This window comes from Bos javanicus, chromosome 2, assembly GCF_032452875.1.
Source record: "Bos javanicus breed banteng chromosome 2, ARS-OSU_banteng_1.0, whole genome shotgun sequence".
NCBI classification, from domain to species: Eukaryota; Metazoa; Chordata; class Mammalia; order Artiodactyla; family Bovidae; genus Bos; species Bos javanicus.
The window spans coordinates 22,449,503-22,462,673 of NC_083869.1; the positions used below are offsets into that span (position 1 = coordinate 22,449,503).

Consider the following 13,171-nt stretch of genomic DNA (forward strand, 5'->3'; position numbering starts at 1 on the left):
ATTGGCAGGCGGATTCTTAGTAACTGGACCACCAAGGAAGTCCACATTCACACATCTTAATATGAGATCTCACACCTCTTGTTAAGAGTGCTTGTTGTTTAGTTCCTAAGTCCTGTCTGACTCTTGCGACCCCACAGACTATAGCCCACCAGTCTCCTCTGTCCATGGGATTTTCCAGGCAAGATACTAGAGTGGGTTACCATTTCCCTCTCCAGGGGATCTTCCCGACCCAGGAAATTCAGCCCCAGTTTCCTATTTGGCAGGCGGATTCTTTGCCACCCAGCCACCTGGGAAACCTGTTGTTAAGGTAGGGAACTGTTAAAAGCAAGACAAAACCAGTCTTGACAGCAAGCTTTAACTCTCTTTCTCCTATTCAACATGCTTGCATATAGTAAGCATTCAAATATTTGCTCAAAGAACTAATAATAATTATTTTAGCTTTCTACAAATCGCTAAAAGACCAGAATTCTAGTTCTGATTCAAATTATTTATGAAATTTAAATTCTTTAATTTTTTAACTTCTATAGCCTCTGCCAGATAGCTAACTAATGATTTTTAAACACTGTTTTTGACATTTTTAAAGAAAAATATTGTTAACAAAACATGCATTTCACCTACCTTAAGATGTTCCTTCAGGTTGTCATGAACTGCAGCAGGAAAATAAACGACTTCTTGTACTTCATCACAGGGTCTATCCGAATTTTTCCCAAAAATAATCCTGTTATCAATTGTTGCTGGAGGTAATGCCACGAAAGTGTCACAGGAACAAGGTTCCATTTTTTTTTAACTAAAAATCATATGGAAGTTTGCAAATAAAAAGAGAAAAATATTTTTATTTAGTACATACAAAACAGAGTTTACTTGATGACTAGGGGATATTACTGTCATATCTAACAAAGGATGTTCACTAAAGTTTTAAATTTCATATACTGTACTACAGAAATCAGTAAGAAAATAACGGGCATGACTCTAGTACTACAAGAATAAGTAAGAAAACAGGAATAATAAGTACCTTCTTCTAGTCTATAGGTCAGATTTACCCTCCAAGCTCTTTCTCTTCTCAAGTCTTCCCTGAATCTCCTTTCATTATTTCCATATTTGGAAACAGCTGCAGCTGTACTATAAAGACTATGTTTGTCTACATATCTAACAAAGGATGTTCATTCAGTTCAGTTCAGTTGCTCAGTTGTGTCCAACTCTTCGCAACCCCATGGACCACAGCACGCCAGGCCTCCCTGTCCATCACCAACTTTGAGTTTACTCAAACTCATCTCCATTGAGTTGGTGATGCCATCTAACCATCTCATCCTCTGTTGTCCCCTTCTCCTCTCGCCTTCAATCTTTCCCAGCATCAGGGTCTTTTCCAATGAGTCAGTACTTCACATCAGGTGGCCAAAGTATTGGAGTTTCAGCTTCAGCATCAGTCCTTCGAATGAACACCCGGGACTGATCTCCTTTAGGATTGACTGGTTGGATCTCCTTGCAGTCCAAGGGACTCTCAAGAGTCTTCTCCAACACCACGGTTCAAAAGCATCAATTCTTCTGCACTCAGCTTTCTTTATAATCCAACTCTCATATCCATACATGACTACTGGAAGAACCACTGCCTTGATGAGACGAACCTTTGTTGGCAAAGTAATGTCTCTGCTTTTTAATATGCTGTCTAGGTTGGTGATAAGTTTCCTTCCAAGGAGTAAGCGTCTTTTAATTTCATGGCTGCAGTCACCATCTGCAGTGATTTTGGAGCCCAGAAAAATAAAGTCAGCCACTGTTTCTCCATCTATTTGCCATGAAGTGATGGGACCAGATGCCATAATCTTAGTTTTCTGAATGTTGAGCTTTAAGCCAACTTTTTCACTCTCCTCTTTCACTTTCATCAAGAGGCTCTTTAGTTCTTCTTCACTTTCTGCCATAAGGGTGGTGTTCATTAAAACATTTTAATTTTGAAACAGACTCACTAAACCAGACAAAAGCAAAAACATGCCAATAAAATTCCAAATTGTTATTTCCCATTGTTGAATTATGTTCACATTCAACTTGCACATCCTGATTATATAATTTAATATCAAGATCATATCTTCATTTGTAATTTGGAAAAATCTTAAATCCTCAATTTTAGTAGAGCTTATTGGCTCAGTGGTAAAGAATCCACTTGCCAAGCAGGAGATGCCTGCCGAGCAGGAGACATGGGTTCAATCCCTGGGTCAGGAAGATCCCCTAGAGAAGGAAATGGCAACCCACTCCAGTATTCTTGCCTGGGAAATCCCAGGGACAGAGCAGCCTGGTGGGCTACAGTCCATGGGGTGCAAAGAGGCAGAAACCTAGCAACTAAGTATCAACAGCAACAAAATTTGCTTCTAGAGTGGCAAATTGTTTTGTTTCCTTCTTTCATCTTATACTACCCAAAACTTAGAATGGCTTTACACGAACAGATTTAAATGTAATCAATATTTCATTGAAAAGAAAACAAAATAACTCAAGTAAGAAAGAAACAAATTCAGCCTGAAATGCCTAAGGGTTTTTCTCTTCTGTGGGGTCGCACAGAGTCAGACAGGACTGAAGCAACTTAGCAGCAGCAGCAGCAGCAGCAGCAGCAGCAGGAGGTCACCAATGCTTCTGTTCCTTTTTGTGTGATTTTCCTTCCTCTAAAAAAATTTTTTTTTAATTTATTATTTTTGGCCACACTGGGTCTTCCTTGCTGTGTGCAGGCTTTCTCTAGTTGTAGGGAGCCAGGGCTACTCTTGCTTGCAGAGCACGGGTTCTAGGAGCTTGGGCTTGAGTAGTTGTGCACTGCAGGCTCAGACGCTCTGCAGTATGGGGGAATCTTCCTGGACTAAGGACAGAAGCAGTGTCCCCTACATTGGCAGGCGGATTCTTAACCAATGGACCACCAGGGAAGTCCTTCGTGTGATTTTTATGTCCTAAATCGCCTTCTATATGTGTTCCAAAGTTAGTTCCACCACTGCCTAACTTTGGCAAGGCTATTTAATCTCTATCTAAGCCTCTTGCCTCATCTGTAAATCTCTCAAAGGGTTGTTATGAGAATTTAATAAGACAATGTGTAAAACGTTTTGCACAATGCATAGAACATATCGGACACTTATATAAACGCTGTTTCTGTTATTACTTGTCAGAAGAGTACATTTCTCACAAAAAGTTTACTCCTGACATCACACGTCATCCTGGTAAAGGAATTGGTTGAAGGATCACCTACAGCAGCAGCAGCCACGTACCCTCAATACCCTGGAATCTCAAGAGCCATCAAGGTGCACTAGGTGATCTGACCTAACCAGGGTAATAAGCTAAGAAAACAGGTCACCTGATTATGAAGACATCTAACCCACTCAGGAGCGGCAGTCTTGAGAGGCTTTACTAACCGGTTTCTAGAATATAGTCATCATTTAACAAATGTTTACGGACATCTTTCTGCACCAGGCGCCGTACAGTTGGTAACAAACTAGAGTCTTCGCTCTTGTGGAGTTGACATGCTTTAGTTCACCAAGAGCTTTCATCGTTTGATCCTCACAAACTTGCTACAGTTAGGGCAAGAATTACTACAGACGAGAAAAATCGGTGCAGGCAAGTTTCTGTAACTCAAAACAGCGTTCACAGAATAAACTGCTCGGACTTCAAGAACATCTTGCAAAAAAAAGGACCGCCGCTCACCACACACTTAGCACCCAAGACGGCAGCGGACTGCGCAGCTTTGGCCCGCGCCCCTCCCAGAAGCCACTCAGTCCCCGCCCCCAGCACCCGCCCCCACGACCGCTCCGCAGTTCCGGGCTTCCTACTTCCTACAACTACTAGGCTCGTTCGCCCCTCCCTCCCTGCAAGCCCCTCACCTGGCCTCCGAGCTACCCAAGTGAAAGGGGAAAGGAGTGAGAAAGGGTGGCAGAGGAGCTAGTTGCCGGAAGTCGTCCCCTTTGACCCCGGAAGTTCCCACTGCTACTGGAGGCGCAGTTCCGGTTAGGCGGCAGAGTTTGTTTACGTTGCTCTCAGATCTAGGGGTTGCATACCCCCAGCTCAGCCTCCAAAATGGGGAAATCCTTCGCCAATTTCATGTGCAAGAAGGACTTTCATCCTGCTTCCAAATCCAACATCAAAAAAGTGAGTACGGTGAGCAGGCCCTTGCCGCCTGTGTTCCTAGGACCTCCTGGAGGTCAGAGTGGTGGTGTGAATGGGATCCCTGGGACAGCCGCCTTTGCTCCATGCCTAAAGCCCTGGCGTTCTTGTCCCTCGCCGCTGGCCCTCGAGGTTTATTTTACATCAGCCAGGGAGAAGGCGGCTCCGTCTGCTCTTTCGGCTCTGTCAGCTAGAATGTAAAGAGTCGAGATGTGAAGACTGGTGACAGGGTTACTGGTTACTTCCCTCAGCAGATTCGAATCTCAGAGATCACGGCTTCTGAGCTCTGCTATCCCATGCAAAAAAAGACTAGATAGATCTGAAAAGGAAAGGAAAGTCACACCTTGCTTCCTCTTTTTATCCCACCTTACCTTGTAGCGTCTGGTGACCTCTGAGCTGTGACTTTTTAAATGACCACTTACAGGTGTACAAAAAAAGTATGCTGAATATTACAGCAGTGGAAAGCAGAATAGTGAAGTAGGATGTGTCTGAGGATTGAAACCTGACCTGTATTCTGTTATTCCAGCACAGTCACTTTTAGCCTTGAGACCTTGCATAAAATATTTAATATCTCTCATCTTGAGTCTCCTAATCTGTAAATTAGGAATGATCCATATCAGTTGCCATGACTTGAAATTGTTATGAGGACTAAATAAGATGGTGTAGATAAAGACTTTCAAACACCACCTTGCTCTCTGCTTACTACATAGAGGGAGTGCACAATAAAATGTTAATTGGCCCCCACACACTGTTATCCTTAGACTATTCCTAAAATACAGGTGGTAACCAGAGTTTCATACTGCTTATTCTATATGCTTTCCTGAACAGTCACAGCCAATTTCAAAATTTTGACGACCCCTTTTTTTACTCCTGACTCTCAGCTCTACACTGCCAGATCTTAAGCCCTAACTGAAGGCACTTGAACACAACTATATAGTAGACAATTTCATCTTGATATCCTACAGGCATCTCAAACTCAACATATTTGAAATGGAACTTATCTTTTATTCTAAATCTGCTCTTGTATTTATACCTCCTATTCTCATATCAGTAGGAAATGCAGATAGTAATACAACCCTCATCCAGTCACCCAGGCCAGAAATAAGATTCATCCTTTTCCATCACTGCTTTATCTAGTCGGCTAATAAATTCTATTGCTGTTACTTCTTAAGTATCTCTTGAATCCATCTCTCCTCCTTGTCACTACTATCTGCATCTTAGCTTAGACCCTTATTGTCTTTCACCTGCTGCTACTGCTAAGTCACATCAGTCATGTCCGACTCTGTGTGACCCCATAGACAGCAGCCCACCAGGCTCCTCCGTCCCTGGGATTTTCCAGGCAAGAACACTGGAGTGGGTTGCCATTGCCTTCTCCAATGCATGAAAGTGAAAAGTGAAAGTGAAGTCGCTCAGTTGTGTCCTACTCTTAGTGACCCAATGGACTGCAGCCCACCAGGCTCCTCCGCCCATGGGATTTTCCAGGCAAGAGTACTGGAGTGGCTTGCCATTGCCTTAATTGTTATATTTCCTAACTGATTTTTATGCTGCCAGTCTTGACCTCTCTCAAATCCATTCTCTACCGATCAGAATAATCATTTTTTTATTTAGCAGTTTTACTGAAGTATAATTCGCATACCATACAATCACTCACATAAAGTATAAAATTCAGTATTTTTTTAGTGTATTTATTAATTTTGTCATCACCAAAACAGTTCTGAAACATTTTCGTCACCCTCCCCAAAACCCGTATCTACTAACAATCACTCTCCATTTGTCCTTAATCCTCCCCCTTCCCCAGCCTTAGCCAACAACTAATCTGCTTTCTATTTCTGTGAATTGGCCTATTCTGGACATTTCATATAAACTGAAGCATGCAATATGGGTTTTTTTTGTGACTGGCTTCTTTCGCTTAGCATAATGTTTTCAGAGTTCATGCTGTATCATGTATCAGTATTACATTCCTTTTTATTGCTGAATAATTCCATGGTGTAGATATGGCACATTTTATTTATCCATTCATCATTTGATGAGTATTTGGGTTGCTTCCATAGGGTAGTCATTTTAAAGCACAAATTTGATTTCTTCAGCTCCTTATTAAAATACTCCAGAATTAAGTCCAGATAACCAGGCTCCAGTTTATTTTTCCTTCATCATCCCTTACTGCTATTCTCCCATCTTAGATTTTAAATTTTATTTATTTTTTAAATTTTGGCCCCACAGCATGCAGGATCTTAGTTCCCTGACCAGGGATCGCACCCATGCCCCCTGCAGTGGAAACACAGAGTCTTAACCACTAGCCTAGCAGGGAAGTCTCCAACCTTAGACTTTATGCTCCAGTAAAGTCAAACTACTCAATTCCTGTTTTACACTTTTGGATCTTTATCTGAGTTGTTCCCTCTGCCAGTGATATCTTACCCTATTTTTCCCTTGGCAAAATTTTAATGCGCTTCAAAATCCTGTTTAACACATTGGAGCTACTTGTGTAATAGGGTTACTTATTGCAGCTGCCTTTGTAATAACAGAAGATTGGAAATTTCTTAATATCCACCAGTACAGCAGGAGATTGGTTAAATAAATGATGGTGTAGCTTCACAAAGAAATGATACTCTTCAGCACCCTACCCTCCTGGAAAATAAAGCATTTTGTTTACTGATCTGGGAATGATCTCCATGGTATAGAACTTTATTTTATACATTTTCTCTGTTTATGTATGCTGTATTATATGTGCATACATATATATATGCATGCTGTATATGTTCAGTTCAGTTCAGTCACTCAGCTTTGTCCGACTCTATGCGACTCCATGAACCACAGCACACCAGGCCTCCCTGTCCATCACCAACTCCCAGAGTTTACCCAAACTCATGCCCCTTCAGTCGGTGATGCCATCCAACCGTCTCATCCTCCGTTGTCCCCTTCTCTTCCTGCCCTCAATCTTTCCCAGCATCAGGGTCTTTTCAAATGAGTCAGCTTTTCACATCAGGTGGCCAAAGTATTGGATTTTCAGCTTCAACATCAGTCCTTCCAATGAACACCCAGGACTGATCTCCTTTAGGATGGACTGGTTGGATCTCCTTGCAGTCCAAGGGACTCTCAGGAGTCTTCTCCAACACCATAGTTCAAAAGCATCAATTCTTTGGCGCTCAGCTTTCTTTATAGTCCAACTCTCACATCCATACATGACCACTGGAAAAACCATAGTCTTGACTAGATGGACCTTTGCTGACAAAGTAATGTCTCTGCTTTTTAATATGCTGTCTAGGTTGGTGATAACTTTCCTTCCAAGGAGTAAGCGGCTTTTAATTTCATGGCTGCCATCACCATCTGTATATGTTCACCATTCATGAAAAGAGGGACCAAAAATGCATGTGTGTTTGTTTATATTATGTATGTATATTACGTGTGTGTCCATGTGAACATCCTTGGAAGGATATACAAGACAGGAATAATATTGGCTACATGTGAGTATAGTTCATGGGGTTCTCAAGGCGAGAATGCTGAAGTGATTTTGCCATTCCCTTCTCCAGTGGACATTTTGTCAGAATGTGAGTATAGTTATGTCATTTAAAAAATAAAGAACTTCTAAAAACCAAAACTTGGCTATAAAGTATTCTATTATATCAGCCTTCTTCTCTGACCCCTAGAGTTAATCACTGTCTTGTTCTATTTCCTTACGTTGAATGTATTCTGTTATCCATTTTTATTGTTACTGTTTTCCCCAGATGAGGATTTATTGGCGTAAATGCAACCATATAAAAACATAAGCTATGAAAAACACAATCACGATGTGCCCCCTTCCTGCACTGCCCAGACCCAAACATTGTTACTATTTATTTACACAATTCACATCTTTTTTATTATAAAATATCTTAAACATCCAGAAAGGTTAATATGGTTTTCTGTTAGCAGATTCTGAGCATTTTGTCGTCAAGAGTATATTTCACTACTTTTTATTTTAATCCATCATAAATATTCATGTATTTCAGCTCTTGGGCAAATGAGACTTGTAAAATAACTTTGTAAATCTAAAGCTTTAAATAAATGATAGTTATTGTTAGAAGTAGTATCTTAATCATTAGGAGGCTATTATTAATGTATTATTCGATCAGGCAATGACATCTTACATTTCTCTATTTCAACTGTTTGCATTTTGAGCTATAGTGAAAATTCCAAAGGTGCCTTTTACTGCCTATCCCAAGTGTAGACTTTTCTTCTGTAACATTACATTGGTAATGTTATATTGGTTATGACATATATGTTATGTTAGTTATGAAGACAGTAGAAGAAATTTTAGGAACTTATACAAAAGGAATTTCCAGGAGAGTCCTTCTCTGAAGGATTCTCTTTTCATTTCTGTTTTTGCTTTTATCTCCATATTAATCCTTGTTGTCCACATCTCAGATTGTGGTCATAAAACCTACCTATCTGAGTACTATTAAATACTAATAACTACTCCTGTTTTGTGTCTAAAATTGAATAATGGCAGTCTTGTCCCCAGTCCTTCTCCCCACACTTATCTGCCCCATTATAATTATTAATTATTTTATCAATTTAAGTATTAAATGTTTATCAATGTAAGTGTTAAATATTTTCCCTTAAATTTACCTTCTTAAAACAGCTTGTGAGAAACAGTTTTGCCTCGCTATTTATGTTACGGTTATCAAACACTTTATCCTTTAAAGAAGGTGGGAAGACAATGATATCTTTTAAACCTGGAGGTAACATGCTTCAATATCCTTACATAAGCTGTGTGGCCTTTTTACCTTTACCACTTTTATGATTCTGAGAATATCACATAGGGACGCATTCAGCCTGTGGTGGTGGTGCCCTTGAGCAACTGCAGGATATCAGATGCATCTCTTGTTTCATCTGTTTCCTCTCTTGGTGGTTTAGTCGCTAAGTCATGTCCAGCTCTTGTGACCCCATAGACTGTAGCCTGCCAGGCTCCTCTGTCCAGGCAAGAATACTGGAGTGGGTTGCCATTTCCTTCTCCAGTTTTCTCTCTTGTTCCTTCCTTTTTTTCTACAACTATCTTTCATCTCCTTTCCTTTTTTTCTCCTCCTTGTCTTCCATTTTTTCCTTTCTTGGGGTATCAGTAACACTCACTGGCATCCAACGATGTGCCCTGTGAGTTTTCTGGATTAGACATATTCCATGTAGAGAGATGGTCGTTCTTGTCTCTGAAACATCCGAGGGACTGAGGGCAAGAAGCTGTTGCACCCTGAGTGCTCAGAGTGGTTCTCAAGTTTGACATTCTTGACTGAAAGTTTAGCTCTTTTGAGTGATTATATTTTAGGACTTGCATCAAAGCATAAATTGGAATTTTCAACTCTTGTTTTGTGATTGTGGCTTTATGACCAAAATAGATACATTGTAAAGCATTTTATGTTTTATTATAAAAGAGAACAAACTTATTTAAGTTTTTACTTTACTAATTTAGGTTTGGATGGCAGAACAGAAAATATCATATGATAAGAAGAAACAAGAAGAGTTAATGCAACAGTATCTAAAAGAACAAGAATCATATGATAATAGGTAAGAAATTCCACTCTGCTGGTATTTTTTTGGAGTAATTGGTTACATGAGAATATCCTTTACTGAATCATATACTAGCTTTTTTTAACTGAATGCCTCAGTGATAGGTCTACATTCCCTGTGATCTTTACTCTTACATTGATAGATGGGCACTTTTTCCAACCTTACCCATAATTCACATAAAATATAGATTGATGTGAATATACACTCCATATACAGTTAATAGAGATGTTCCAACTTACTCAAAACTTGGAAGAAAAATAAATGTCTATACTTGAACTACTGAGGCCTCATACAAAGATATTTCTTCAACATACACTGAAATAAAAAGATGCGCAAGATAGCTTCAAGAAGTAAAGTGTCTCTACCTGACCTGCATGTCATCGTTCTTTTAATAGGATAAGAGCTAGTTCCTCACTGGCTTACTGTAGAGTACAGTATCCACCCCTACCCCAGCTATTGTCATTTTATGTTTGTATTTGCAGGTCTAACTCTGAAGCTGATCTCTTTTGGTTAATCAAACAAATAAATAGTGGTGCTTTTGATAAGTCATACTTTCTCTTCCAGTCAGTCCTGTATTTCATCAAAACATGGATCTTAAACAAAGTAATACTAAACTATTATCAAATACTCTCTATGAAATATAGTGTATTGAGAGCAAAATTAGAGAAATAAAACATTTTATTCAATTAAGTACTTTTCTCACTATTTAATTTGATTGACTTTTATTGAGTACCTACATCATGCGAGGCAGCAAATGAAATTGTAGTGACCTATAATATAAAAATGTGATGCATAGCTTCTGTCTAGCCTCAAGAAAATATAATAACGGATATGTACATACATATAGTTCAAGCAGCCATGAAATGAAAAGACACTTACTCCTTGGAAGGAAAGTTATGATCAACCTAGATAGCATATTGAAAAGCAGAGACATTACTTTGCCAACAAAGGTCCGTCTAGTCAAGGCTATGGTTTTTCCAGTAGTCATGTATGGATGTGAGAGTTGGACTGTGAAGAAAGCTGAGCGCCGAAGAATTGATGCTTTTGAACTGTGGTGTTGGAGAAGACTCTTGAGAGTCCCTTGGACTGCAAGGAGATCCAACCAGTCCATTCTGAAGGAGATCAGCCCTGGGATTTCTTTGGAAGGAATGATGCTAAAGCTGAAACTCCAGGACTTTGGCCACCTCATGCGAAGAGTTGACTCATTGGAAAAGACTCTGATGCTGGGAGGGATTGGGGGCAGGAGGAGAAGGGGACAACAGAGGATGAGATGGCTGGATGGCATCACTGACTTGATGGACGTGAGTCTGGGTGAACTCTGGGAGTTGGTGATGGACAGGGAGGCCTGGCATACTGCGATTCATGGGGTCGCAAAGAGTCGGACACGACTGATCTGATCTGATAGTTCAAGGCTGAAAATAATAACTAATTGAAAATACACTGTTATAAAAACTGTGGCAGGCTAGCATAAGACAAAAATAATTCCATTTGGGATAACAAGGTAAGACTTTATGAAAGAGGTGAGGGAGAAGGGAGCCGCAAGGAGAAAAAGAAAGGTGACATTTGACATAGTTCAAAGCTGAACTCTGAGGAAGGATAAGGATTTAGAGCCATGGTTCTCAACTGAGGGCCATTATTGCCCCAGGAGATATGTGGCAACGTTTGGACACATTTTTTGACTGTCATAGCTCAGGGGTTGGGTGATAACAACATCTAGTGGTGGATTCTAGGGATGCTACAAAACAGCCTACAGTGTACACAAAGAATGGCCAAGTCCAAAATGTCAGTAGCACCGCTGTTGAAAAGCCGTAATCTGCATCTAGTCAAAGCTTTTTAAAGATGAGCATGGTGGGAACGTGGAGAGTGTGTTAGGAAACAGAAATATAGTTGAGTTAGACCAATAAAGAGATCATGGATGCATGAAACAGGGCACTCAAACCCAGTGCACTGGGACAACCCAGAGGGATGGGATGGGGAGGGAGGCTGGAGCGGGGTTCGGAACAGGGGGACACATGTACACTTGTGGCTGATTCATGTCAATTTGTGGCAAAAACCACAATCAGTTCAGTTCAGTTGCTCAGTCATGTCCGACTCTTTGCGACCCCATGAATCGCAGCACTCCAGGCCTCCCTGTCCATCACCATCTCCCAGAGTTCACTCAGACTCACATCCATCAAGTCAGTGATGCCATCCAGCCATCTCATCCTCTGTCGTCCCCTTCTCCTCCTGCCCCCAATCCCTCCCAGCATCAGAGTCTTTTCCAATGAGTCAACTCTTCGCATGAGGTGGCCAAAGTCCTGGAGTTTCAGCTTCAGCATCATTCCTTCGAAAGAACACCCAGGACTGATCTCCTTCAGAACGGACTGGTTGGATCTCCTTGCAGTCCAAGGGACTCTCAAGAGTCTTCTCCAACACCACAGTTCAAAAGCATCAATTCTTTGGTGCTCAGCTTTCTTCACAGTCCAAATCTCCCATCCATACATGACTACTGGAAAAACCATAGTCTTGACTAGACAGACCTTTGTTGGCAAAGTAATGTCTCTACTTTTTAATATGCTATCTAGGTTTGTCATAAGATAATTAGCCTCCAATTAAAATAATTAATTAAAAGAGGTCGTGGAGGTGGGAATGTAAGAACCCATGCAAATATCTTGTTTCTCCCTGAATTTCACGCAGTAGTGTGGGTGTATTCATTGATAGTTCTTGCGTGCATCAATTGTTACTGTGGTTTTCTAACAGTGATTTTCTGTTTCTCTAAATTCCTCTACGTTTTTTAATTTGAATTTCTCTGGAAAGAGGATTTTTCCCTTGCCCTCACTTATTGATTTAATCATTTATTCCTGTCATTATGAATTCAGATATTTACTTAATTGGTTATAATTCAATATTCATATACTTTTTTGCTCAAGTTTTGACCTTTGCTAGCTCTATCAGCTTGACTCCTATGTCCATTTAACATGTTCCATCCTTTTAAAAAATAAATAAATAAAACTACTTCATGACACTATAAGATTATCAAAAATTTGTCTTTTATTTTTCTCTGCTCCAGCGTTGGAATCAACCTGTTCCTTTTATTTGAGAAACATACTTTGAAACCTGGGTCTGGACGCTAGGTTTGTTTGTTGCCTCTGGGTTTGGTGGTTTGAATTTACGAGTATATAAAAGCAAATTTATGAGTATTTGGAGTGATTCGCTACATTTTTCGTTTTTCCTTGTTCAAAAATGTTGTCTTTAATAGTTCTGTTCTTTAGAATTCTATTTTTTCCCTTCTAAGTTTTTAAATGTCCTAGATATTTCTTAGTGTTTGTGGATATTGATCCACATGACAATCATATTTATTATTCTGAATGGATAAATAAAAGGATGTCAGAACATCTATACATTTCACTCTACTTAGAGTCAACAGCAAAAAAAAGAAAAAAGAAAAAACCTGTATAGGTTTTTGCTGCTGCTGAGTCACTTCAGTCGTGTCCGACTCTATGCGACCCCATAGACGGCAGCCTATGAGGCT

General features: G+C 40.1%; 2 protein-coding genes across 3 annotated transcripts in view; one reads left to right on the plus strand and one right to left on the minus strand.

Moving 5' to 3' along the window:
• SCRN3 (secernin 3) overlaps nucleotides 1–13,171 on the minus strand; it is an 85,271-nt gene that overhangs the window by 32,933 nt on the left and 39,167 nt on the right. The window contains exons 1-2 of one of the 2 annotated variants that reach the window (XM_061434998.1): nucleotides 3,843–3,930; nucleotides 619–787 (exon numbers count right to left, since the gene is read on the minus strand). In XM_061434998.1, the coding sequence (XP_061290982.1) occupies nucleotides 619–777 (159 nt within the window). In that variant the 5' untranslated portion in view covers nucleotides 778–787; nucleotides 3,843–3,930. Of the gene's footprint in view, nucleotides 1–618; nucleotides 788–3,842; nucleotides 3,931–13,171 lie in introns of those variants that run through there. The other variant, XM_061435007.1, reaches the window with a different exon arrangement.
• The window catches only part of CIR1 (corepressor interacting with RBPJ, CIR1), a 42,020-nt gene continuing 32,786 nt past the window's right edge, over nucleotides 3,938–13,171 (plus strand). The window contains 2 exon segments of the mRNA XM_061397734.1: nucleotides 3,938–4,107; nucleotides 9,563–9,657. Coding sequence (XP_061253718.1) covers nucleotides 4,036–4,107; nucleotides 9,563–9,657 — 167 coding nt within the window. The 5' untranslated portion in view covers nucleotides 3,938–4,035.